The 22,489-nt window shown below is 42.0% G+C and overlaps 1 protein-coding gene across 6 annotated transcripts in view; it reads left to right on the top strand.

Annotated features, from left to right (window-relative positions):
• The window catches only part of SHLD1 (shieldin complex subunit 1), a 96,745-nt gene that overhangs the window by 60,537 nt on the left and 13,719 nt on the right, over nt 1–22,489 (top strand). Inside the window, exon 2 of one of the 6 annotated variants that reach the window (XM_047851880.1) lies at nt 21,503–21,632. The exons of 4 other annotated variants lie outside the window; for them this stretch is intronic. In XM_047851880.1, the coding sequence (XP_047707836.1) occupies nt 21,503–21,632 (130 nt within the window). The remainder of the gene's footprint in view (nt 1–21,502; nt 21,633–22,489) is intronic. One more of the 6 variants, XM_047851881.1, reaches the window with a different exon arrangement.

Consider the following 22,489-nt stretch of genomic DNA (forward strand, 5'->3'; position numbering starts at 1 on the left):
GAGTCAGACAGATGCCAGACAGATGCTCAGCTGACTGAGTCACCCAGGCTCCTCTCCCTTATGGGGTCTTTAAGGATGATTCCAGCACAGCCACAGAAATTACAGAGAGGCCTATGAGACGAAAGGGTCTATTGTACTCTCAGGGCCTAGAGGAAGGAGAGCCACGTGGAAGGAGCAGCCAGGGAGAAGACTCAACCAGGCCGTGGGGGAGCACACCCCAGGGCAAGTGCCTTTGTGGTGGTCATGGAGGGGTCGACCAGCAAAGGTGGGAGGGCATTTTACTGGTGTGTTTGAGTGTCACTTGGTCAGAGTCAGGGGGGAGCAAGAAGAGGAGCTGTAGCAGGGACCAGCCTTATCACACTGGTGTACCTGGTTGCCTGGGCAGGTGCTCACAGCATGCTTGTGGGGGGTGTTGAGGCATCAGAAAAATCGGAACTTACAAAAATTAACAGCACATTTAGCTAAGCCACGCCCCTTCCAAAGTGCTTCATCAAATTTCTCCTTCTGCTGTACCCAAAAGGAGGGTGCACTCCTTTAAAACAAATCAAAGGATAAATACTCGACATAGCGCCAGCTTTTCTTGGCTCCTGTTGTACGAATGGATGGAATGTCACCGATTAACAAGCGTCATCTGCCGGCCAGCCCTCTTGCATGGAAAAGCTGAGCGTCCACACAATCACGGCAACAGCCCTGGATGTGGAGTGACCAACTGTGGAAATGAACCATTCTCTGTAGTCCTGTCTCTACCATGCGTGGGACCCAGCAAGAGGATATTCAGGAAGAACGGAATAAGGCAGGGGCCGGTCAGTACAGTTGTAGCTGTTATGCAACACCCCCCCATGTGGCTGCAGGCCCCCAGCCGGCGTTTTAGGAGCTTGTTATCAGATTCCTCAATACAGCCGCGGCAGGGCTGGCACGCTTGGCAGCGCACGGTGCAAATGAAAAATATAGGAATCTGACTCAGGGAGCGTTTCCCTTCCTGTCTTTCTAATGAAGGAAAGGAAAGTGATTGCTGTGGAAGCTATTTCTGATATTCATAGGAACACAATGGTCTGGCTCGGCTGGCCAAAGGAAGACAGACAGCCTCAGTTAGGAAGGTGAGGTGCCATTTAAAACCATAACGGAGGCACGTGCTGTTGTCACCTGTCTCTGGTGCTCCTCATCTTCCAGAACACTGTGCTTTTCATGATCTTATCTGCTGCAAGAGACCTTGTACAAACATCACTGATGGATATTTTCCTTGTGGTAGAACCTTTCATCTCAAGAACTGGTTATTATGCACCTGTCCATGTGGGAAGCATGGTTTGCATTTTCTGGGCCACTAGGGGTTGTGATTTAGGCACCATCGGAGGGAGCCCTGGGCTTTTCTTTATCGTCGGTGGGTGTGAACTTGACAGCAGGTCATGTTTCTGTGCTGTTCACGGTTCTCTTTTGTTGGTCTGTGATCAAGCCATTTATTATTTTCAGATGGCGACAAAAAGTAATTAAACTCTGTGCTATCAAAGCTCCTACAGGAAAAATTATTTAGCTTTATCAATCCTCTGTAACCATAGCCCTCCTTTTCCCATCTTGAAGTAACTATTTGTATATGTTTTTTGATGATGTTTCTTAGGAATATAAGTGTAATTTTATAGCATGAGTGACTGTAATTTGTTTGGGTATGTTTTTTGGTTTTTGGTTTTTGGTTTTTTTTTAGGATTTTTTCCATTCTGATACCTTTACATGATTCTGCATTGTCACTGAGGCAGAGTTTGTGTAGGGTAGCAAGATTTTCTTCAAACAGCTTTACTTCAGCAATCTACACATGTGTCTGTCCCAAGAATTTCATCACGAGTGTCTTGCCTTCTGCAAAGTCTTAAATTCTGAAGGCCCCTTCTTTGCCCCAGCCAGAGTGGTCAGTATAGCAAAGAGGCTGAGAACTGGACTCTGGTACTAGACCTCCCTGGGTTTGAATCTGAGCTCCACCACGTAAGTAGCTGGAACCTTGAGAAACTCACTGGGCCTCTCTGGGCCTCAGTTTCCTCACCCATTCAAGGGGATGCTTCATAAGAAAGTTTCAAGAGTTCAGTGAGTTATGTTAAAGCCTGTGGAATGGCGCCTGGCACGGGGTAGGTTTCTCATAAGTGCTGTAGTCTGTGGCTAGTCTGTCACGCCACCTCCCCCATCACCATGACCTTCCGCACTCCCTTCCCCATCTCTCCCACAGGCGAGTCCCTGTCTGCCTTTACCTCTCCTGCTTCCACCAGCACCTCCTCCCTGAAATCTTCGCTGCGCGACTGTTTCAGTTCAGGTCCTAGGGGCGGCACAGATAACACTGTCCAACCAGGTAATTTGAGGAAAGCTTAATAAAGAGAGCACGGGCAAAGGTGTGAGCATGCATGAGGAGACCACAGGGGAAGCACAGTGCCCATGCCTTGGCAACCCCGAGAGAGCATGCTCACAGGAGCTGTGTGGAGAGGGCTGCTTGGCAGGGGCCAGCGAGCTTGGTAGAAGGATGCAGCCAGCCCATGGCAACCGCCCTGGAAGACAAGCAGGGAGGTAAGGAATCTGACCTCACCTTTTTCTCTCCTTGATTCTCCTGCCAAGCGCCACCCCCTGGTTCTCAGCTCCAAGACGGAGAGCAAAGACACTCATCCATGCCTGCAGTGCATGGAGTCGCCTCCCAGGGCAGAGCAGGGCAGAGCCAGCTGGAGAGTGGATTTAGACCAGAGGAGCGGGGGAAAATACCAGCCTACTGCCCTGAGGCCCTGGTCTGCGGCCCCCACTCAGCTAGAGTCATGGCCCCCGGCGGTCTGGCCTTCATACATCGCCCCTCGTGGAGCTCTGCCCGGTACCTACCGCTGTGGTCTCTAACCCTGCCACATGGCCAGTCTGCAGGCGGCTCAGCAAACACACCCGACCTCTGTGCCGCTCTTCAACTTGTCACAGGGTGCCCTTCCCTCCTTCTAGGCCTGGAGAAGTGCAGCAGGCTTACAGTATCTAGTCCAGATACCCTTGCTCTCTGCAGTCTTCGCTGCCTCCTGTTAGGTTGCCTGTTAGGCTGGCTCTGCATGTATCCCTGCTGCACTGCATGAGCTTTAGAGCCTTACCTGTGGGACTGCCTCCTCTATAGACTAGATCACCCTCTCTTTTTTTTATTAAAAAATATTTTTTCAATGTTTATTTATTATTGAGAGGCAGAGAGAGACAGAACATGAGCAGGGGAGGGGCCGAGAGACGGGGAGACACAGAATGTGAAGCAGGCTCCAGGCTCTGAGCTGTCAGCACAGAACCTGATGCGGGGCTCAAACTCATGGACTGTGAGATCATGCCCTGAGCCAAAGTGGGACGCTCAACCGACTGAGCCACCCAGGTGCCCCTAGATCACCCTCTCTTTGAGGAGAGACTGCGCCATACTCTTCTCTGCATTCCTTTGTGGTGCCTCCAAGTGGTTGAAATAAAAATGCTCAAAAAGTCAATTGCATTGAAACGACTAGTTGGAAAGATGCAATAAATACCACTTAACGTGGCTAAAGGTGGTGTTAGTTATGAATAATGGATTCAGATTTTTTTTTAATTTTTTAAGTTTCTTTATTTTTGAGAGAGAGAGAGAGAGAGAGAGAGGGAGAGCACCCACGAGCTGGAGAGGGGCAGCTCTGTGCTGTCAGTGCAGAGACTGACACGGGGCTCGATCCCATGGAAGTGTGAGATTATGGCCTGAGTCAAAATCCAGAGTCAGACGCTTGACTGACTGAGCCACGAGTCACCCCTGGATTCAACATATTTAACACTGGCTAAGTGTATCATATCTTGTGCATAACCAAGTCACTCTCTGACCCCCTGTCCCCGCATCCAGCTTTAGTTGCTGTCATATTCTTTGGGGGCACCCTATACGTCACTGTTTAGAATTTATCTTTGTAGTCATTTATTCCTTCTAGATCTTCTAGATCTTTAGCTCCATGAGGACAGGGACCATATCTGTGTTGTTCTTCACAGCATCTCCAAACCTTAGAACAGTATATGGTGCACACTAGATCCTTCACAAATGTTTGTTGAATGAATAAATGTGTTGGTCATAATACCCATGACATGTCATAACTTCAAGATTCCAGCAGAGTGGGGATTCTAGTTTCATACCCTTCAAGTCATTTCTTGTGTCTCGAAGGGGTCATTTCTTTACGATCCTCCCCCCTCATCATTACAGCAGCCACCCTTTCCACTTGTACAGGAGCAGTCTTGTACCAAGGACAAATTCCCTTTTCCTTCAAACTCCATAGGGAATATAATGTGTTTGGGGGAATTGTTTTTTCTGAAATTATCCTATTTCTCATTTCTCCCCTGATTGTGTTTATTTGTAGTTTATTAATCTGATGGTGCCAAATAAAATATATTTGATTGTTATTTGGGCCATTTCAAACCTATTCAGTAGTCTTGAAAATGTGTCATAGGGCATTATCAAGTCTTGTAATTGAAAATTGGCATCATTTTATCTTATTGACTATTGTGACAGTCTAACCAGATTTTATTATGAATGAATGACGTCAGGGAGTTCTCTTTAAAGGTCACAAATGATGATGTTTAATATCCTCAAAAAAGATTACTTTTTGGAAACGGGAAGTAGCAACACAGCCTGGGAGCCTTAATTTATTTAAGCTCTATCATTGCTCAGTAATCTTTTCATCTGCCGTTTTTCTGACGTTTAATATTCTGAAAAAAAAATGTTCTGGAGAGGAAATTAAACTTGAGGTTTGAGATAACAGGACTCTTTACAAAGCTTATATACTGGAGATATTAGAAAAAGATCCTGATTAAAAAAAAAAGCAGTTAGTTTTAGAGGGACTAAGTTGGATTGTCTAAAGTGAAAACCTGAAAAAATTGGACAGATATACTTCATAAACTTGGAGAATATTAACTGTGGGGCCATGTTGTAACAGGTTTTACTGATGCTTCTGTTGTAAACTAGTTGCCTCTTTTCTGCCTGATAATGGACGTTTAAGTTTGGGGGTTTTGTGACAGAAGCAATTAAAAGCTCAACACTGTTATATTTTTCATTAATTTACCAGTGAGTGGTAGGGTTTATATAAATGATTGATTTATTTTGATGATAGTTGCAGTTCTAAGTTGTGTTTTACTAGACAGCTTGTCCTTCATAATATAATTTGCCTTTAACTACAATATAATTTCTTCCACCCTTCTGGTTATCAGCCTTTTCTTTAGGAAAAAAATAAGCATAGGCAATATCTTGAAGATAATTTTTTAAAATGTATTTATTTATTTATTTTGAGAGAGAGAGAGCATGAGCAGGGGGAGGGGCAGAGAGAAAGGAGAGAGAATCCCAAGCAGGCTCTGCACTAACAGCATAGAGCTTGATTTCATGGCCTTGAGATCATGACCTGAGCTGAAATCAAGAGTCAGATGCTCAACCGACTGAGCCACCCAAGCACCCCTGAAGATAATATTTTTAAGGTGATGAAAATAAAATGGTTTGGGAGCTCTCAATCTTACATGACAGAAGGTCAGATTTGGACCAGGTTTGATATAGAACATCCTAATTAGAGCCAGAAACAGGCAAAAGCAGTGATGGGCCCCTAACACTCAGATAAGCAATATCTCCAAAAGCCAAACATTGATATCCTGCAATCCAGCTTTTCTGCTCCCAGATACATACCTAACAGAAATGCATTCTTATGTTCATGGAAAGACGTGCCCTGAAACAGTCATAGTGGTGCCAGTTATAACAGCCATAATTAGTTCCTACCCAAATGCCCATCATCGGTAGAATGGAGAAATAAGTGGTTATGTATTCATGTGGTGGAATACCATACATCGTTGAAAATGAACAAACTGCTACCCTATATAACAGTGAGATGAGTCTCACAAAAATATAGGGTTGAGTGGAAGAAGTCAGATGCCAAAGAGTACCCACTGTATAATTCCATCTGCTTGCAGCAGAAAACAGACAAAGCAATCTAGGTGTTAGAGGTCAAAAAGGCAATAACCATTGGAAGGGTAGTTGCCAGAAGGGGGACACGAGAAGGGCTCCTGGGCTTCTGGCACTGCTCTGTTTCGTAATCTGGGTGCTGGTTAAACTGGGTCTGTTCAGTTTGTGAAACGTAGTAGAGCCATTATTTAGGCACTTTTTTATATGATATAATTTAATAAAAAGTTACAAATGTATCAACTTGCAAATTGGACATTGCTGTAATTTTCCAAGCTGACTCATTAGAAAGGCACAAGTATACAGTGCCACTCTGACAAAGGTTCAAGGGCACACAAGTACTGTACTGCACTGTCTTTAGGCAGAACCATATTATCTACCAAATGAAACCAAATGAATGCGACACTTCAACCTAGCCATGATTTTGTTTGCGGAGAACCATGGGAGCTTATCCAAACCCCCAGTTCCTTTAGGGGCCAGCTCTGGTGTTCCAGTTCAGTGAAATCTTTATGGCACCTCTGACCTCTGTTCTCTTATAAGCTCTGATGACAGCCACCATCGGAACTGGGTTAGAAGTTAATAGTACTCTAGGCGTTTTGTTTCTTTTGATTCTTTTTCGACTGCGAGTTTATCAAGGCCACCAGCTCCACCTTTCATTTCTCCATCCGGGGTCAGGCATTTGTGGACCTTTGATAAATATCTGACAAATGACCATTGCTCTTGAAGACACAAGAAGATGAACAGAGGTTCTGCCTAAGGCAGAGCAAGCATTTGCTTTTTTTTTTTTTAATCTAATTTTTTGTCAAATTGGCTAACATACAGTGTGTACCGTGTGCTCTTGGTTTTGGGGGTAGATTAAGTGGCAATAACTGTGTTGCTTTGAATCATCTCAATTTGATTTCTCAAATCCCTTTGATATCTTTTTCTCTCTCTTTAACATTTTCTTGTTTACATGGTTGGAAATTATGAAAAAGCACACAGAAGTAAAAGAGAAACACCCATAATCCTTCCTACTCCGAAGAAAAACTCTTCTACTGTTCTGCTGTGTTTTTTCTTTTGCTTTTGCTATAATGCCATTGCTTTCATGCTCCCTCCCCTCTCCGCTGCTTTCTTTCATTTCTGGAGAGGGATGGGAGTGAATCCAGGATAGAAACTGCTCCACTTTTTTTTTTTACTGCTTCACATTTTTAAAGGGTACTCAGGTAGGTTAGAAACTAGGTGTGTTACTGCCTCAGTTTTCCTTACTCTCCATATATGAAAGTGTGACTTAGCTTAAGAGCTGGGCTTTCATGCCTTGCTACAGAATAGTATAGCAGAAGATGTAACTCAGGCTTCTCTTATCCCCTGCTTAAGCTTTTTAGATTAGCTTGGCTGGTGCATGCATTATACTCCAAATCTCTAAAAAGAACTTAGAGTTTTTTCCAGGATAGAACTATTATGTTTACTAATATTACTGTCCTCAATCTCATCCCAAAAGCAGGATGAGAGCTTTTAAATGTCTTAGACTTCCACATCTTTCAGACCCTGAAAATCCTATGAATCCTACTTCTCTGCCTGAGAATCTGAACAAAAGAGTTGCCTCTCCAGGTAGCCATTTCTGGGCTTTTGTCCTGGGCTGAGCTGTTCTTTCTGTTTCTGGAACCAGAGGGTGATCACCTTCCCTCCATCAGCGCTGTGTGGCTGACACGCCTGTCTTCCTTGTCATGACCTGGAGCTCCCCATCTGTCATGTGCCCGGGTACACACGCCATGTGGTGTTTGCACTCTTGCTTTTTCTCCTAAAATAGACTCCTGTGCTTCTCTCCTTCTTGACTTCCGGCTTTTCCTCCAGACTCCTCAAAGCTTTGTCCCTAGTTTCTCTTTAGACTCCTGAAGTATTTAAATAATACTCATTTAAATGAGATTATTCATTGGTAAGAAGAAAAATCACCCCCATAATACTGACAGTCTGTTTCTCTTGACCTTTAAAACAGCTTAATAGGCACATTGTTTTGTTTGTTTAGCTCCGCTCTGGTTGGACTCCATGTGACATTTGCATTATATCTAAGCCTGTACTTTACTGTGTTGCTATAAATGATTGTCCTGATCAGAATCCATCTAAAGGGAGTCCCCTGCTCTATCGTGTGTATGTGTGACAGAGAGACAGAGACAGGAAACAGAGAGAGAGAATAATTTTAGAAAATCTATTTACCAGAATAGTTATAGAAAAGAGAAGAGAATGGACATAGTTTGGATTTGCACCTTTACCGTTTCCATCTTGACTAACTCTTGGCCTATGTTCAGTTACCTGAAGTGGCTCTATAATCCTCATATAAGATGCCCCTGCTGTCCTCGGCCTTGAGGAGACAAGACTTCACATGTGTTTATACTTGATGCCCTTCAAGTTGGTGACCCTTGGAATGCAGATACCTGCTGAGGGCAAGTTCACGTTCAAGACGTGATGTTTATGTTCGTATTGGAAAGGCAGTGCTCAACGTTTGGGAAAGCAAATGGGCAATTCCCACCCATGTCTGAGCCTTCTCTTGGAGGCCCAGAACCAAGCTGCCTGCCAGGAGGGAGGTGTATGTATGGTGGAGCCTTTCTGCCTCTGGGTGAGTGGTTCTCCTATCCTGTGAGTCCTTTTCTTCAAACATGAGTTTCTGAAGTTAAAAAAAATTTTTTTGATAGAGAAATTAACAGTGTATAACTTTTATGCAGAGGAATAACTGGGAACGGGATCATTTCTATCATGATACAGAAAAAAAAAAATATATATATATATATATTAATTACAGACTTATCCAGCTGGGTTGTGTTCTAATTTGACTAATCCTTTGAGTAAAATAGCTTTCTTGGGTTTTTTTTTTTTTTTGGCTTTCTCATTTTTAAATTAAAAGTAATGTGTAGTCATTATGAAGAAAAATCTACTGAGTATAGATGGATGAGAAGGGTAACAATAATGAAAACAACAGTTAGCATTTATCAAGCACTCAGTCGTGCTTCCTCATTTTGCTTCATTTCATCCTCCTCCAGTTCTGTGGGTGAGGTACCACTGTGCAAAGGTCTATGGCAAAATAAATCCGGTTAATGTTTTTAACCCTCCCATCTTGAACTTATTGAAAACCAAGTCCCCCTTTTCATGAACACCTGCTGCCATCTCTCAGGACGCAGGTGGTGTTCTGCAGACACTATTCGGAAAAGGAGAGGTCAGTGGTCTCACCAGCAAGGGCCTGAACTGGGACAGACACGCTGCCTCCCTCTACCACCTACCAGGTTTCAGATGCTTCATGCTAGTTGTGTTGATGGTGATTTAATGTGTCCTTCCACACTAAAACCTAGAGCAGGATATTAATTCATTTTTTCTGGTTCACTAAAACCAGTTGCCTCAGCCCTGGTGTCCCACTAAAGATAGGACAGGGACCCCATGTCTAGGAAGTCACAATCGGACAAGAAAACAGCCACACACAAGCTTTTAGTAGTGCAAGGAAAGAGACGCCGAATACCATGTCCTGAGCACTGTGGGCCCTGGGGGAGGGCCCAGCCAGCTCCACCTGGGGAACAGCAGGGAGGGGCATGGGCACAGGGTCCCCCAGGAGCAGTGGAGTCTCCAGGTGGAGAAGGCCAGCCAAGGGAGAGTTGAGACCATATTTGGCAGCGTGCAAGTGGCCAGGCTTTGAGCAGGATGCCCAGTGAGGAGCACAGATGGTGTTTAAAGTCAGCTCTGAGTCACTCTTTGAAATTACAGAAATTCAGGGAGAAGGATTTGGAAGCCCTCCAGCCAGCTCTGTGACCTTCTAGTCTCTCAATAACCATTGGGTCTAGCTCATAAATGGGAGCTCTCTATAAAATTGGAGGATATAGGAAAAGTGGCAGAATGATTTCAAGAGAAGAAAAGGGTTCTCGTGCCTTAGTCTGCGAACCACTGGGTTTACCATCACTCTCCTGACTGGCTTTTTACTGGCGAGTTGCCCGCCTGTCCAGCTTTGACCAAGGTCCCAGTGCAGTGGCTTCTCAAGTCTTGCCCCATCTCCACAAATGACTGGATAAAGGTTACATAAAACCCCCAAAGCAGGGCCAGAAGGTACTTGGCTTCTCAGTGTGAATGTGCTTAAGATGGAAACTGTATTTTCTGTCGAATGATTTTTTTTGTTGCCTTGGCAACTCCTTGGGTTTTTTTTTTTATGCTTTTGATTTCTCTCAACAACATGAGCTGCTTCCTTTGATTTAGCTCAGACGTGTGCACAGATTTCTATCTTATTCAGAGTCTCTAGCGTGTTTATGAGGTATAGATTTTTTTTATTTTCCACAGTCTTCACAGGGTTGAACAGTGATAAATAATTTCACATAACCATTAGCCTGCCTGATTAAACACAAAAGGCAAGTCATAGTGATTTTTTTTGTTTGATGTCATATACTGTAAAAATGACTCAAATTCATTTTTATAAGATATCGCTAAATATTTTAATATTAGGCTTTTAAAGTCTCCAACAAGGTCTATGTGGAAAATTGTTTCCATACATTATAAATGCACATGGTTCCTTCTGTCTCCTCTTTGCTCATGGGCTCTGACCCCATTGGCTTCCTGGTTGGTTCTTATCCTTGTTAAACCTGTTTCTATCTCAGGGATCTTCTGTTTCCTGTGTCTGGAACTTAGCTGCTCAGATACTGGCATTGCTTCCTTCCTTGTTGCATTCATGGCTCTTGTTAAATGCCACCTCTTCCAAGAGGACTTTCTGGACCTTCCTGTCTAAAACAGGATCTTCAGAGCACCCAGGTGGCTCAGTCAGTTGAGTGTCCAACTCCTGGTTTTGGCTCAGGTCATGATCCCATGGTTCATGGGTTTGGCCCCACGTCAAGCTCTGTGCTGACAGTGCAGAGAGTGCTTAGGATTCTCTCTCTCTCCCTTTCTCTGTGCCCCTCCCCTGCTCATGCTCTCTCTCTCTCAAAATAAATAAAACTTTAAAAAGTTAAAAAACAAAACAAAACAGTGTCTTCATTCATTGTTCTGGCCAGTTTGGAGATGAGGGGATCCATCTCTGGAAAACCTGAATGAATTATCAGTCATCTTATACAAAGCCCACCAACCTATAAGCTGGACATTAGTTTTTTCATGCCACACCCTTAAATTATGAACACATAGCCAAAAAATCACCAGATATTTGCAGGAATCTTCCATCACAACAGATAGAGACTCAGACTAATAAGAAATGAAGAACTTGGAAGAAACAATGATGAAACAGAAGAAATACATACACCCACACATGTACACATGCACAAAACAAAATGGGGCAGAGGAAATCATCATGGAAATAATACAAGTAATTCAGGAGAGTGAGAGTGACAGAGGGGACACCTAAGCCAACAGCTGGGGAGCAGGCCTGGAGAGCAACCTAGTCAATGGCAGCAGAAAGGTGGAAGGCTCTCAGGGGGAGGTGACCAGGAGTGCTGGGGAATCAAGAGGCTGTCCTGCCAGTTTGACACAGGAAAAATGATACCAAGAGGCTCTTTGAGGGTGTGGGTAGAGTTAGAGATGGTTACAAAGCCAAACAAGCAAATGCAGAAAAAAAGAAATAACTATTAACTACAAAAACAATAATATTGTACAATAAAGGAAACATTCTCTTACTACATTTAGCAGTGACCAACTTTATATAGTTATAATAACATAAACACTGACTGTGGCTTTAATAAAAAATCGACATAACTGTATTTAGAGAATGGGGGAACGTAAGCCTCTGTGTACGTGTGCGTGTATGAGTGTGCACCTGAGGCCTGAGGATATGAACATAGAATGTGGATATGAACATAGGACGTCTAAAACCGATAAACTACATTATTGTTATATTAATTAGATATACAGAATTTTTAAAACGAGAGGGAATAGCAAGTTGAGACGTAGACTGAGGAATGGGAAGGAGGCTGGGGGAGACAGAGCACTATTGTTCATTGTAAGACTTTTAGCCTCATCTGACTTTTGAAAGCTATGAGCATATATTACTTTGATAACCAAAAATTAGTTAGGAATTAAAATATAAGCTTCAAGCAGCCCTCTGGCTGTGCACATGTCTCTGATAGAGTTTGATGTGTATTTGATTAATATGAAATTTAGTCCAGCATGTGGCTGATGTCCTTGGCTGGTAGGCCCATTTGTTTAACCAAGTCCATTTTCACTTGCACACAGAGTAATTAACTCAGACTCACTTTGTTGGAAGTCATGCTGAAGACATTTATCATTTCTTTCTACACCATGGAGGTAGATTGGACTATGGCTCGGGGTTGTTGTGGCTGTATGCTCATTAAAACTGGAGTAGATGCACGTGGCACTAAATTGAACTTTTTAATTACTGTAGATTTAATGACATCCCTCTGCCATGCACTTAATCTTCAGCAAATATTTACCCTTCCCAAACTGGCAGATTTGCAATTTATAGCTTGTCATGTCAAATGAAGCATTTTCTCTTTCCCCTGCTCCTAGAAGGATCTCTGTTCAAAATTATAATCATTTAAAAATAGCTGACACATTGTCTTTGTGGGGAGCTTTCAACATTTCCATCTTATTTGGAACTGACCCTTCTCACTCCTCTCAATCTTTGTATTTATTGATGTATTTATTTTGGATACAGTGTGATGTTTTTATTCTGTTATCTGGGTCATTTGCATAGAGCAATGGGTGAGTAGGGGGAGGGAGGGATGGATGGATGGAGAGATAGATGAAAGATGATAGATAGGTAGGTAGATAGATAGATAAATAGGTAGATAGACTGAGAGGCCAAACTGTACTAAGCGTGTGTGGAAATACAGTTTCAGATAACAGAGAACACATCACAAGCTTTAGTCTTAAGATTTCCACTTCTTAAGAGCTATGTAGTAGCTTTCCAAGAAGAGGCTAAATAACCATCATTCTATTACATCAACATAGTTTCCCAGACTTTATGATGAAAGTGGAATTAACAAGATGTTCCATTAGAAAGTCCTGAAATAACTTCAGGATACTTGTAGATGTTCTTTTAATTTGTACCATGGAACTAATGTGAGGAGCTGCAGCTGGAAGCCCGGTTATTGAAGCCTGGGTATGGATGTCGTAGGTCACCATTTGGTCATAGAAACTTTTCGACAACCCTCCCTTGTCAACACTTGAGAACGCTTCCCAAACCAAAAATAAAATGGTCAAGTAAATTAATATATTTTTGTATTTTGAAGATGAGAAACTGTGAGACCTAAAATTCTAGAGGCGATGTCAGGATCAATGAGTACAGTCGATCGGAAGTTGCTCGTTATGACATAAGCACGAAAATTTGTACGTCAAGACTGGAGGCCCCACAGCCATGAGCTTGCCTGTGCACCATATCATTATCCTCTTATGTGCCTTCTTAGTGTTTGGGGCCATGCTTCCTAAGTTTGAATCCTGATCTTGCTCCTTACTAGCTCTGTGTCTTTGACCAAGTTTCTTAATCTTCATGCCTCAGTGTCATTCTTCATGAGTGTATCAGTTAGCTCACTCAATGCCTATTCCAGCCTCCTCTTCTTACACAGTATGGAAGTTCCCCCTTTCGGAATCTCTTATAGCTAGTATTCTGGATGTGAGTTATATCTGCTAATCAAATGCATTCCCATAAACATGTGGATTCAGACCTAGATTATGTAGGAAGAGGGATGTGGCATGGGACATTCATTTTTAGCTGGGGTGGATAATGGCAGAGGCAGCATGGTCTGGAACTAGCAACTTTAGTGATGGCTTCCTGATTGGGAAGCTTCCAGGTTGTAGCAGAAACTAACTTGGAGCAGCCTCTGTAGCAGCTCTCTAATTGTTTAGCTTTCAAATAATGATAGAGCCAGCAGCCTCTTTGGCTAATTTGAGTAGTAATTTGTAAAAGCTCAGCCTAGAGTCCGTTTGTACAGCCCTTCCAACAGCAATATATACTATGGTATACTTTTTTTTTCATTTTTAAAAAATGTTTATTTATTATTGAGAGACAGAGAGACACAGCATTACCAGGGGAGGGGTAGAGAGAGGGGGAGACACAGAATCCGAAGCAGGCTCCAGGCTCTGAGCTGTCAGCACAGAGCCCGACACGGGGCTCAAACTGCAAGATCATGACTTAAACCGAAGTCGGTTGCTTAACCAACTGAGCCACCCAGGCGCCCCTGGTATACTTCTTAAGTAGCCAAAGTGATTTACATCGGCTGCACCTGAAGAGTAAGAACAGTCCACTTACCTTATCGAGTTGTTGAGTTAATAAGAAAGCATTTACAGTGTTTAGAACATCTGGCGTGCTTTTTCTTTTTTAAACGTGCCGAGGACTTTTTCTGGCCCTAGTCAATGGTACACCTACAACCATAATAACCAGATATTTATTAGCTTGTTGGTTTGTTCATTCATTCATTCATTCATTCATTCATACATTCATTGAAACAAATATTTGCTGAAAATATATTCTAATCAAGAGTTGCCCAGCTGCCCTAGGATAGTGGTTACCAACCTAACTGAACATTAGAACCTTCTGGGAATCTTTTTTTTTTTTTTAATTTATTTTTTGAGAGCAAGAGACAGAGTGTGAGTGGGGGAGGGGCAGAGAGAGAGGGAGACACAGAATCTGAAGCAGGCTCCAGGCTCTGAACTGTCAGCACAGAGCCTGGCACGGGGCTTGAACCCACAGACAGCGAGATCATGACCTGAGCCGAAGTCGGACACTTAACTGACTGAGCCACCCAGATGCCCCTAATGTTTATTTATTTTTGAGAGAGAAAGAGCATGCGAAGTGGGGAGGGGCAGAGAGAGAGGGAGAGCGAATCCCAAGCAGGCTCCGTGCTGCCAGCACAGAACTCAACTTGGGGCTTGAAACCAAGAACCATGAGATCATGACTTGAGCTGGAATCAAGAGTTGGATGCTTAACCGACTGAGCCACCCAGGTGGCTCTATCTGAGAATCTTTTTTAAAAAACTTAATTTCTGTGCCACACAGGGAGTGTGTGTGTGTAGATATTTTCTTAATTGAGATACTATTTTCATAAAGTAAAGTACACAAATTTTATGTGTTATAGCTTGGTGGATTTTTCCATATGTATACACCCAATTAACCACTACCCAGGTCAAGATACAGAGAAACAGAAGTGTTCATGAAAGATTTATTGTGTGTATGGATTTGGGGGAGCTTTTTTTAGAAGCTGAAGTTTCAAATGCCTTTGAGATTTTGCCACTCAGAGGTCAAAAAAAAATTAGTCCTCTGGAATAATCAGTATAATCAGGTTACTTTTCCCTTTTATTTTTCATAGTCCTCTACAAGTTTGTTGTCCTTTCTAGATTTATGGAAGAAAACTATTTCATTTATACATGAAATGAAATTAATTTGAGGACTTTAAGAGAAAATTGCAAAATATCAATAAGGCAGTAAATATTATCAGTGGTAACTTTGTGATTCAAAACCTCTGACTCTGTTTATCTTCTTATAAGTGATTGGCACAGTTTTTTGACTAAAAGAAAGCTTAACTGCTTTCTTAAAACTAACCTATACAGCTTCTTTCATGTGATCTCTTCCAAGAGAGTGAATATCATGAAAGTAAAAATAATTATTTTCCTTTTTTTTTCAAAAGAGTGTTTGGAGCCAATGACTGCATAATTAGAATTGCAAGGCTGAGGCCACTAGAGCAGCAGGCATGAGCTGAGTTAGGAAGATAAAGTTAGTAATTATTTGAAAAGCAAATGGAAATAGTTGATTACAGAGAGAAAATGTCATCAGCAAAACATTGAGAGCATCTGCCTTTTTTTATAAAACCAACTAGAACAACTTTGATGTTGAATTGTTTTGCATAATTGGCTCATTACAGAATGAAACTTTCAGGAACAAAATATAAGGTGGACATGAATTATACTTTTAAGGTGATCACGTGTGATTTGGGATCAAGGTCTAGCATTGGGACCCTGTTTCAAGGATAGCTGGGACCCTATTAGTGAATTAAATAGACTCCCATCACCAAAGGAATAGAAAACATGAAGATTCTATGTAGCTCATTTCTCTGCCTTCAGGAAAAATCTCCATAAATTGACTTAGATGATGTGAATATTGTCCATTTTGAGCATTCTTAAAAGAATAAACTTTCGACAGGAAGGCAGTCTGGCTATAACATTTATTATTCTGTTGATCTGGCCAGGTAAGAGAATGTCTTAATTTCCTCACCATTTCCTTAGTGACCCTAGGTTAGAACTTCCCCTGCCTTCTTGTTTCTATTGCTGCTGTCGAGACATCAACCATCAACTTAATTGTCATTCATTTATAGGTAATCTGTCTTTTCTTACTGGGTGATTTTAGAATTTTTGTTTTTGCCTTTGGTAATCTGCAGTTTTATCTCATGCCTAGCAATAAGGTTCTTTTTATTTATCCTGCTTGCAAAACCCTGTGATTGCTAAACTGGAGAATTCATGCTTTCACCAGTTCTAGAACATCTTCACCCATTAACTCATTGTGCATTGTCTTTCCCCCATTCCCTCTCTTATCTCTGAAATTCGAGTTAGGTGCATGTTGGACCATTTCACTTTGACTTATGTATCTCTTAATTGTTTTGTTTTCTCCATTTCTCTGTCTGTCTCTGCTACTGCTAAATTCTGAGTAATATCTTCAAATATGATTTCTATTCTCTAATTCTCTTTCCACTGGTGTTTAATCTGTTTTACCCATCTACAGAGGGATAAATACCTATTATTATAATTTTCTAGTTTTCTAAGTTATTTTTGTTTTTTTCTAATTTACATGCTTATTTTTTTGTAGTCTCTTGTTCTTAACTCAAACTTTCTATTTCCTATTTTCTTTTTTTTTAATGTTTATTTATTTTTGACGGGGAGAGAGAGAGAGAGAGAGAGAGAGAGAGAGCAGAGCATGAGCAGGGGAGGGGCACAGAGAGACGGAGACACAGAATCTGAAGCAGGCTCCAGGCTCTGAGCTGCCAGCACAGAGCCCGACACAGGGCTCGAACTCACAAACCGTGAGATCATGACCTGAGTCAAAGTTGGACGCTCAACTGACTGAGCCACCCAGGGTCCCCCCTATTTTATTTCTTTGACATAGTAAACGTACTTGTTTTATATTCTGTGACTATTAACTGATCTCCAAAGTTTCTGTCAGTCTCAATCTGAGGCTGGCTCCAGTGCCTTGTTTTCAGTGTGTATTTTGTGAGTACCGTTTTTATTGTGAGCTCCTATTCAGTGGAATTTTATTTGAGGGGTTTCTTATGACATTTGAGTGAAGGTACATTCCTCTGGAGAGGATTTTCATCTGCTTTTCTAAACATATAATGTCACATTATTCTGGAAATATACTAAAATAAATTCCTGACTTGGAGGTCTTTAGACCACAAAAATAGTCTCAATTTAGGCCACAAACACATGCGAGGTCTGGCTCATAGTTAAATCTCCAGAAAGATGTTTTTTTGTTTTTTTTTGTTTTTTCCTTTTCTCTACCCAGGGCCAAAGCCAAGACAAACAAGTTTTCTTATTGGGACCCTTTGCAAAGCTTGCTTTCTTTTTTTTTTTTTTCCTAGTTCATCTTTTCTCCAAGTGTGTGACTTCAGGGCTCTCAGCTTTATGCAGTGATGTCCTTTCAAGCACCCCATCTTGACTTTTGGTCTCTGAGGATTTCTTTTGCTTTTGGTCTCTGAGGATTTCCTGTACTTTATTCCAGCTCAGTCATGCATTTTAAAAGATTAAAAAGAAAATTTACCCAGAATTTTTAGATATTTGGTAACAAGAAGGATCTTGTTACCACCACATTTTTTTAGTCAAAAATATATAACTATCTTTGCAGTCCTACTAGAGATGTCCTTGTAAAGCTAGAAATTCAATTCCCTATTTGCCTCCACTACTAGCTCTTAATAATTCATGCTAGAAACATTTTCAACACAAATACATCCTAAACCCCTCATGTCTAATATTTTTGTCATTCAGTCAGCCCCAGCTTTTACTTCTCTACTGTCTATAAGGCCTTTTCTGCATAGGTTGTATCACAGCTGGTTTTTTTAAATTAAATTAAATTATTTTGAGAGAGACAGAAAGAGAACCAGCGGGGTGGGGCAGAGAGAGAGGGGGACAGAAGATCTGAAGCAGGCTCTGCACTGACAGCAGAGAGCCCTATGAGGGGCTCGAACTCACAAGCAATGAGATCATGACCTGAGCTGAAGTCAAATGCTCAACCAACTGAGCCACCCAGGCACTCCAATCATGCTGTTTTTAAGTGTTTATGGCTCCCCCAGTTTCTTCTTTTTTTTTTCTTTTAATTTTTTTAAGTTTATTTGTTTATTTTGAGAGACACAGAGACAGCACAAGTGGGGAAGGGGCAGAGAGGGAGAGAGAAAATCCCAAGCATGCTCAGAGCCTGATGCAGGCCTTGAACTCACAAAACTGTGAGATCATGACCTGAGCCAAAACCGAGAATCTAATTGACTGAGCCACACAGACGCCCCCTATGGCTTCCCCAGTTTCTGAGCTTTCTATGTTTTCTGATGTTATTTGCTCCAGAAAAGAGGGCTCAAAGCTTTGCCCTTCTTCAACTTCAACGGTAAATGCAGGGGGAGAGGGAAAGATTAACTCCTATGACTGTTCTCAGTGTATTTCCCAGTTTTATCTTGCCTTTTAAACTTTAACTTAGCCCTACAATTCTGACTCAGCCAGCAGTCATTCTGTGAACATTAGATCTTTTCTGCCTAATTTCCCAATCTCTTTTTTTTTTTAAATGTTTTTGATGCAGTCTGTTTCTCCTTCTTCAATGTATTTACTAACCTAAACTTTTCCCTGAAGCTTTTCACTTGATTCATAGTTTCTATCAACTATGAAACCACCACTGCCATCAGGCCCCTGGAGGTTGAGTCACTAGAATCCCACCCACACCTTGGTGCTGGTCCCCCTTGGGGAGACATGTCGGGGGACAGCTGGAGGCGCCCCCACCCCCAGTCTGGGCTTCTGTGTTTGACACTCCCCCACACTGAGGAACCTGCTGTTTCCACCTACACTGGGATCATATTTGCTTTGTAGAGCATGCACTTGGGACCTCTCCATAGTCAGTCCTAACCGTGAGATGGGTATTGTTTACTGTGATTCATCCCAGCAACTCTGATACCAGGATGAGGCACAGGCTGTTGATAAAGGTGATGTTCCTTCCAGTCAGGAATGAACGCTTGTTTATCTGGACTTTCCTTGTGATATGTATCTGTCACTGCATGGAGACATACAAGAGCATTTACAATTCACTTCTTAAAACCTTGGATGTTAAATGACAAATTTCTTAAATATTTCCATGTAACATCACTGCGGCTGGTGCTGCTCTTGTCACTAAGATAATAATTACCAAGTAGCTTTTATTTACTGAGTGTGAACCGTGTGCTAGGATTTATGCTAATAAATCATTAATTCTTACAACTGTCCTGCAAGGCATGACCATTATCATCCTCATTTTACAGATGAGGACATGATGATTCAGAGATGTTAAGTGACTTGCCCAAGGTCACACAGCCAGTAAGTGGCCATGCTGGACTCAAACGCAAGCCTTCCAAACCCAGCCCATGCTCATAAGCATTTCATCTATCAGGACAGAAACAGATTTCTGATCTATGACTATGAGCTGTTTTACAGAAGCCAGAACTTAAATTCACGTTAGTTCTGTCCTTTACTTACTTACTTACTTATATATTTATTTATAAAAAAGATAGAAATTCATTGAATATACCTCCAGGGAGCCGCAGGCAAGACAGCAGAGGAGGGGCTGTTGCAACCAGTTATGTCCTTTCAAGCAACAAATTTGAAAGTGTATAACACCATGCTGCCTGCCATTATGCACAATTGGTTTTGGAGTCCTTTGTAAGAACTGCTTTCAGAGCCAGTATGTGAAACATAAGAAAAACAATTTTTTAAATATTTTATTATTTATTTTTGAGAGAGAGAGACAGAGACAGTGACAGTGCATGAGCAGGGGAGGGGCAGAGAGAGAGGGAGACACAGAATCCAAAGCAGGCTCCAGGCTCCGAGCTGTCAGCACAGAGCCCGACGCAGGGCTCGAACTTACAGACCCCAAGATTATGACGTGAGCCAAAGTTGGATGCCCAACCGACTGAGCCACCCAGGCGCCCCAAGCGATTTCTTTTTGGAGATGAACTTTGCTTTTTATTCCATTCCATGTTACCCTACTTGATCACCTACATTATTTATCAGATTTTACTCCTAATGCCTTTTGACAATTTCCAAAAAGGTAATTCTGTCCTCTGAGGATGGAGATTTGCCACCAATGAGGACATTCAGAAGAAGCTTTCAGGGGGAGTGGAGACACTTCCTAGGAGGCTCCAGCATGTTCTCAGTGATGTCAGCATTTTGAAAATGAGAGCTTGGCCTCCCAGGATGATTACTTTGAAGGGGAGAGCACTCAGCTATATATTCACATTCTGCTGTATTTGTTTACAGTTCAATCTGTTACTTCATAGATATACTTAAATTGATTTGATGTGAAGTCTGTTTATACAAATATGCATTTAAGGAAAATACTACTGTGTTTAGAAAGACATCAGACTTTCCTTGTCTATCACAGTCTCAGAAACTCTGCTGATGTCAACACTGGAACTGGCTCTGTTTTGATAGGATTCTGTTCCTCTTTATATCTTCAAATTAGCAAATACTAACTTGTGGATTTGGACAGATTGTGAGTAGGCCCCCATTCTTCTTCAGGAAAAAAATCAGTTTGCTGCTTCCACAGCAAAGGGAGATGATCCCGCTTCTAAAAATGTCTCCAGCAACACTTCAAGCATCATTTTTAAAGTGCTTTTTTTTTTCTTACAGTGAAGGTTAGGGTTAAAGTTTCAAGCCTCATCTTAATTAGCTGCTCACATTTAACTTAACTCTGCCAAAGTAAACAGTCGTATTCAAAATAGCAATGTTACCATAGTAACCTAGATCAGAATCGTTTGATTTTCTTTTCTGCTCACGATTGTACCTTACTATCTAGGCCATGATGTGAGACAAATCTGCAGAAACATCCCGTGTAAAATGAGATTTCAAAAAAAACATTTAGGGGGGAAAACATTTTTAAATGATTGCTTTAAGTGTTACAGGAAGCTCCTAATTCCCAGTGGCTCCTGGAGGAGATTCTCTTTCAGGTTCCCTTGTCTGACAGCCTCACCACTCAGTCCCCTCTTGGGGTTCTGGGTGGTGAAGTACCCCAGAACCTGGACAGGGTCGGGGGATCGCCGTTCTTGTTCCAGTTCTAGCTATCAGACTGTGGTCCTCAAAGTGAGACCGCTGAACCAGATAATTCCCCATGGCTTTTCTACTGTAAAGGGGGGCTCAGGTTCTGATCCTTTAATTTGGTTATTACTTAACAAAATGCAAAACCAAGCTGTTTTAAATCAAGCCTCGGGCTAAGCCTTAATCTTCTAGGAAAGAAGAGAATTGTTAAGCATTTTTAAAATCCAGGCCTGTGATTCCTAAATTTGTATTACCTGAATCATCTAGGGAGGCCCTCGAACTCCCCTGACTGGCTCCTCACGGCCAACATGTAAAGCTATCATTGTTCCTAATTATGGCAAATGTTAGCCACATGAAGAGCATTTTAATTAAGAAAATTAATAAGCAGATTAGCCTTTTCCATGGTCTATTTTCCAGGCCCTTCATGAAGTGATTCTGGAGACTTGGTCTTTGTCTCAATTTTCTTGCCTGGCAAATGAGACTCCGGAAGCCAGATGTTTTCCCTGCCCCTGGATCCAGCTTGGTGCGTGACTTTTTTTTTTACTAAATGGAGTAGAGACACAGTATTATTTTTGGAAGTGATAAACTGACACTGTGAAAGTTGTTTTACTTGAGATTTGCCATTAAAACAAAAACAAACCTCAAGATCTTTTGTCCAGCCTCAGACAGGAATAATCTAGTCATGAGATCAAGTGGAGAAAAGTCAAAGATATTGTTTTCTCTATAATTTATTTTGTGTGCCATTAAAAAGAAGGTAGAGGGGCGCCTGGGTGGCTCAGTCAGTTAAGCGTCCGACTGGTTCAGGTCGTGATCTCACGGTTCCTGGGTTGGAGCCCCGCGTCGGTCTCTGTGCTGACAGCTCAGAGCCTGGAGCCTGCTTCAGATGCTGTGTTTCCCTCTCTCTCTGCCTCTCCCCCACTGGTGTTCTGTCTCTCTCTGTTAAAAATAAATAAGCATTAAAAATTTTTTTTAAATAAAATAAAAAGAAGATAGAAAAGGGACAAAGCCCAGTAGAAAAATGGTAAAGAACATGAATATGAATGGTAAAGAAGTGGGCATGAAGCGTATGAAAAGCAGCTTAGCCACATTGAGTGTTAAGGGAAATGTGAATCCGAGTAAGGAGATACCATTTAAAATGCCTGACAGTATCAGAGTTTGGCAAGGCTGTGGAGAAACAGGAAAATACAACAGATACTGCTGGGGGGATTGCCACAGCCAGTTGGAGAGCGATTTGGCAGGTTCTGGTGAAATTGAACACCCACGTTCCCTTGGACTAAGCAGTTCTGCTACTGGATGTAATTCCAGAGAGCGTCTCTGCAAGTACACCAGGAGGCAGGCACTGGGGGTTCACTGAGGCCTTGTTTGTGATGGGCAAAAAAT

This window comes from Prionailurus viverrinus, chromosome A3 (assembly GCF_022837055.1).
Source record: "Prionailurus viverrinus isolate Anna chromosome A3, UM_Priviv_1.0, whole genome shotgun sequence".
Lineage (NCBI taxonomy): Eukaryota > Metazoa > Chordata > Mammalia > Carnivora > Felidae > Prionailurus > Prionailurus viverrinus.